The sequence below is a fragment of the Epinephelus moara genome, chromosome 12 (assembly GCF_006386435.1).
Source record: "Epinephelus moara isolate mb chromosome 12, YSFRI_EMoa_1.0, whole genome shotgun sequence".
NCBI classification, from domain to species: domain Eukaryota; kingdom Metazoa; phylum Chordata; class Actinopteri; order Perciformes; family Serranidae; genus Epinephelus; species Epinephelus moara.
Window position 1 is genome coordinate 27,783,817 of NC_065517.1, and position 6,000 is coordinate 27,789,816.

Consider the following 6,000-nt stretch of genomic DNA (forward strand, 5'->3'; position numbering starts at 1 on the left):
GGCTGATACAGATGTTCGGCCAATAAATATTTGCATCCCTATCCAGTTTTTGGCCAATATAGGAAATAAAAATACCTGAAAAATCAAAGTACTTTGTCACCTTGTTGCAAAAATCATATGAAAATTCAATATTGCCGGGAACGCCCTGCTATTTGATGTAAAAGATTGTCCACATTGCTTTAATCCACATATAGTAAGGGGAGAGTGTATTGTAAAATCTCTGATAACAGACAAATGTTCTAATCACCTATTTGAAGCATACACAGAAAACAACTTGTAAAACACTGACTCTCACACTTTCACACATTTGTAAACGCATTGTCAGATTGTATGTGTGGTTGTGTGTGTGTTTTTGTGTGTGTGATGGCCACGCGTCTCCCCCCACACCCCGTGTGTGTCTCCCTGCCCTCTGCTGTCTCTCTCCTGCGGGGTCCTTGTCTGTCTCTAATGAAGCGTGGCTACCTCTGTCCCCTTTCCTCCGCAGAAGAAAGAGATACTGCTCATCCCCCTGTCCCACTTCACCCCTCCTGTCCATGCTTTCTCTGTGTGTTTTCTCTCTTCCCTTTCTTTCTGTTCCCCAAGAGTTTAACCACCACCTTGCTTTGTACCCATACAGGTATGCAGCTCGTAGCTCTGCATGGGGCTTGTTGTTTGTACGTGGACTTGTTTTGTGTGTGAAAGCGAACAGTTTGTTCACAGAACGCAGAAAGAATGTGTCTGTTAGGTTGACGACTGATTGAGTTTGATGAATACGTGTGTTCAACTGTGCGCCCGCGCCAGCTGGAGCTGCTGACAACGTGACAGAGAGGGGCAGTGAACTTGTGCGTACTCACATAGTGTTGTGGTATTTGCCAGGTGTCAGTGATGTTATAAATAAGGCGGTGTGACGCCTCGGCTTCAGCCGCCGTCTGCCCCCATGCATGCACGGCATCTCAGGACTCTGTGTGTATGTCTGTCTCCACCTGAGTTTGCTGTTTTCATCTTTAGTGCTGTACCTGAGGCCTTGAGTGTGTCTGTTTGCACGTGAGCAAGGAGTGTTGGTGTAAGTGTGTGTGTGTGTGTGTGAGCTCTTGCAGCTGCAACTTTACAACTTTCATTACAGCAGAGTCAAAGTATGCGGACGAAACAGGTGTGCTTACCTCGTGATATGACACACACACACACACACACACACACACACACCAGTGAAACGTCACTGTGTAATTTTAAATTACATGGTTAGCTACTAGTGTGGGGGCTGAATCTGCAAAAAGAAGATAAGGTTTGACAAACATTGTCAGATCTTTATTTAAAGGAAGAGTGTGTAATCAACCAGGTTAAACTTCTCCCAGTTAGAATTCCTTCAGTGTTGATTGTTCAGTAGGTTTTAAGCAGGAGCCAAATTATCCACAGAGGTCTCTTCCTCTCCAAAACAACCGGACTTGGTAAAAATACTGAATACAGCACTTTCACGTTACAAATCAGTGTTTCTCCTACGCTGTTTGGCACATAGCAGGTGGGCTAGCACCTGTTAATAATGTGTGCTCACCTTGATCCAGAGGTTTAGGCGGTTTCTACAAGGAGTCAAATTATCCATGGAGGTCTCTTCCTCTCCAAAACAAACGGTCCAGGTAATTAAAACAGGTGAAAACACGTGAGTAAAGCAGTGTTTTGTTCAGCATGTCAGAGATGGGCTGCTAGCCAGGTACCTGCTATATGCTCATGTTTTTCTTTTCTCTGATAATTAAGATCCAAACATTCAGGAGGTTTTTACTGGGAGCAGAATTGTCCAGAAAAGTCTCTTCCTCTCCAAAGAAATGTACCAAGTTATTCAAACGGGTAAACACACTGAATGAAGCAGATTCACGTTACAAATCAGTGTTTCTCCTCCGCTGTTCAGCAGATCGCAGATGGGCTAGCACCTGTTAATGTGTGCTCACCTCATGTCTGATCCAGAGGTTTAGGCAGTTTTTACCGGGAGTCAAATTATCCACAGAGGTCTCTTCCTCTCCAAAACAAACGGTCCAGGTGATTAAAACTGGTGAAAACGCTAAACAAAGCAATTTCACATTACAAAACAGTTGTTCTCTGATGCTGCTAATACAGGCTCACATTGTTCTTTTCTCTGATAACTTAAGATCCAAACATTCAGGAAGTTTTAACTGGGAGCCGAATTATCTGCAGAGTTCTCTTTCTCTCCAAAACAAACGTACGAGATGATTCAAATAGATAAAGCAGCTTCGCATTTAAAAAATTGGTGTTCTTCCAAAACTCTGGTTGTAGAGGAGTTTCTTGCGAAGGTGGCAGACACGAAAACCTGAATGGCCCTATCTAGAGCCAGTGTTTGGTTTGTCCATTTTGGGCTTCTGTAGAAACATGGTGGTGCAACATGGCAACCTCCATGGATAAGGACCAGCTCCCTGTGTAGAGATAAACAGCTCATTCTAAGGTAATAAAAATGCAATAATTCTTATTTTCAGGTGCTTATACACTAAAGAAAACATACTACTACATTATTTTCCACTTCTACCAATATGCCCCTCTAAATACTACACACTTAACCTTTACAAGACAATCTCTTATGCAGGTCAGGGGCCTGTTTCACAAAAGCCATTTGTGAGCACTGCTTACACACAGACTGCAAATGGCAGCAGTGTCATGTTTCACAAATGACTGTCTCTTCCACATTGCAGATAGATTTGCAAGTCTTACAGGGCTCTGGCGTGCTCATGCATGGGCTGCAAGTTCAGAGTTTAATTTGATGAATGAAATGTGTCGAAATGAAAGTGACAGGGAATGATCTTATTTTGCAAATCACAGGATGTTTAAACCTGCCCCATATCCATAGAAATGGGCTTCTTTCAGGATTTATAGCCTGCATCTGGAATGTCTGAAACACCAGACATTAACAAACCCTCACAAAGCAAATCAGTATTCTCAGTCCAAGTCAAGGTACTTGCTGTTCCTTGCTGTCTAAACTGGTTACAGCACTTTCCAGCTCACTCACTCCTGTGTGGACCAGTGTTGTAATCAATACAGCATGTTTTATATGAAGTGTTTCATGGGAAAAGTTTGTAATAGGCGAGAGACTCAGTTTAGATTTAGTGAGATAGGATCGTTGCCTGTTTCTTGTCTCCCAGGATAATCTCACCGGCACTGTGTCCGGTCAAATATTTATGTTTAATAGAGTTAGCACTGCTGACGTCAATGGTTTGATCTGATTTGAAGGGAGAAATATGCACTTGTTGAATTTCAGCTGCTTATTAATCTCTTTGCTCTGCTCAATTATTCCCAATGTCTTTCTCAACTTATTTCCCATTTCCCTCCTCAACCTACTTCTCTCCATCCCTACAAACCCCCCATTTCCCATCATGATACTTTGTTTCTACCATTTACCGCCCGTTCCTCCTTCTCCCCCTCATCTCCTTAAGTTATTTCTTGTTATCTCTCTCCACCCAGCTTATGCAACCCATCTTGTCTGTGCTTCCTTCTCATCCCACCTCCACATTCCTCTTTACTGTCCTTCTTGTCCTGTTGTTTTATTTTCAATCATCTCCATCCCTTGACCTTGTACACCACACTGACCTCCTCCCTCCTTCTCTTCTCTCTCCCGGCTCCAGACCCATTACTTCGGGCTGTGGTTCCAGGGAAAGACCCAGGCCCCGGCGCATCGCTGGGTGGAGCTGGAGAAGCCGCTGAAGAAGCAGCTAGACAAGTTTGGCAATGAGCCGCTGCTCTTCTTCGGAGTCATGTTCTACGTGCCCAGTGTTTCCCGGCTGGAGCAAGAAGCCACCAGGTAATGAATCTCCAAACTCCACTTAGAGTATGTCCAACTGTCAGACACTTCCATCAGGTTATTTCATATATTTTATATTCACTTATAGCTTGTAACATTCACTTATCGCACACAAATTGACACAAATGAATTTGTGTGCGATGAAGCTTGCGTGTGATCTTTGGATGCACCTGATCACAGACAGGCAGTGTTGTAGTCAAGACCACAAAGTCATAACCAACACCACGATCCGTACGTTTACTTGACATTAGAGAAAAACGGTTTATTGTGTTAATCCGACTAAAACCGGACCTTTTTTTTTTTTTTTTTTTTTTAAATATTTTTTAGGGCATTTTTTGCCTTTAATAGACAGGACAGGTACGTTTTTTGAAAGGGGGAGAGAGAGAGAGAGAGAGAGAGAGAGAGAGAGAGAGAGAGAGAGAGAGAGAGAGAGAGAGAGAGAGAGAGGGGATGACATGCAGCAAAGGGCCACAGGCTGGACTCGAACCCGGGCCGGTGCGGCAATAGCCTTGTACGACAAAAGTGGACTAACACACCCAGATTATGCGATTGGGAGTCGAATTACTCCTGCATGTCTACAGTCAATCGGACCCAAACTGGCCGAGGTGCTTGGCGGATGTCCCACAGTGTCCACCCTGGGCTTTGGCCTGGAAATTGCATAGTGTTAAATGTGTAACAGAAAAATAGGCTGGTAACAATATAGCAAAATCTACACCGAGAGCTGTGCATTTCTGGACGGATGAAATGTACAGAGCTGTAAAGTTGTCCACCATGGTACCACTTTGCCGCTAGCTAACTGTAGCTAACTTGTTTGGTCTGTGACGTAGTAGGTCAACTGGAAAAAGATCCAGTACTAACAGTCTGAAAGGGTTATATCGCCACCTATTGTAGCATAGTCAGACATACTTAGGTCAATAAATCGATTCGCCTCCTGTGCTTGTATACTTGGACAAAGACAATAGTCCAATTAAATGGCCTAGTCTAGCTATAACCATAGCTTGACTTAACTGTGTATGTAAACGTACTGTAGTGTATCGAGATGGTGATGAGACCAAGACTTTAAGGGGTTGAAATCCAATACCAGTCTGACTCCCCCACTGCATGCAGCATGACACACTTACGATAAAATGTGGAACTTGCAAACTAAAGGCACTTCTGAAATTGATCTGAAAGATCCACATTTCCATAAAACCTCCACAGAAAACAAATGAACATTCCTCTTCATTACCTCCTTTATTGCCTCACTGTATTGATATGTGTATGTATAAGTGAACTGTGACAAAGGTCTTGTTAAAATAATCAAAAGGCATTGCATAGGTTCATTTCATGATTGGGAATGTTCCTTTGTTTTCTATGAACCAACAAATGTGAGCAAACTCTAAAGAGTGAAAATCAATTTAATCATCTTTATTCAACACAATTTTTGCACAGGCAATTTTGTGATGTCCCCACAGTTGTGGTCTAAAATCTTGAGTCCTCTATGAGACCGGGACAAGGCCAAGTGAAAATGTGGTTGAGTATGAGACCTTAAAAAATGTGGACTTGAGACCTGTCAAGACAGATCTGGAGTACTACAACACTTCAGACAGGTACAATTACTGTGATTCCAGATTTGGTTTTTCAGCAGTGTGTCCACTCATGGCTGTTTGAGACAACCAATCAGAGCTAAGCAGGTGTGACTAAGAATCAGCTGTCATTTCCCTGCTTAGCAAGACAGTCAGTTACATTCATGAAAAATAGTGACAGCAGCAGGCTGATTGTCAGGCTAAGGTATATCTGTACCATCAGCAGCAGCCATTTGTGTGTGTGTGTGTGTGTGTGTGTGTGTGTGTGTGTGTGAGAGAAAGAGTGTGAACGAGCATGTTAGCTAGCTGTGAAAAGGGCATCCAGGGGTCAGTGTGTAGTGGACAGTCTGCCATCTCAGATTCCTTCTCACACTCAGGTCTGCCTCGCACTGAGCTGGTGAATTTGCGGCTTCTGCTTCGCTGGATGTGGGAAAGGTCGATTGCAGGTCACAGCTTGATGTTTCAACGCCAGAGTTAGCTTTAAAGTGTGTGTTAACCATTTACGCTGTTGAATTTCCTCAGGCAGGAGTGGACATGCTGTTTCTGTGCTTACATGGAAAATAACGAAATCATCATGTATCAGTGACGGGCCTGGTACACTCGCTCTGTGTGTGTGTGTGTGTGTGTGTGTGTGTGTGTGTGTGTGTGTGTGTGTGTGTG

General features: G+C 43.5%; 1 protein-coding gene across 1 annotated transcript in view; it reads left to right on the plus strand.

Annotated features, from left to right (window-relative positions):
* LOC126398628 (tyrosine-protein phosphatase non-receptor type 14-like) overlaps window positions 1-6,000 on the plus strand; it is a 61,649-nt gene that overhangs the window by 19,543 nt on the left and 36,106 nt on the right. Inside the window, exon 3 of the mRNA XM_050058122.1 lies at window positions 3,600-3,775. Coding sequence (XP_049914079.1) covers window positions 3,600-3,775 — 176 coding nt within the window. The remainder of the gene's footprint in view (window positions 1-3,599; window positions 3,776-6,000) is intronic.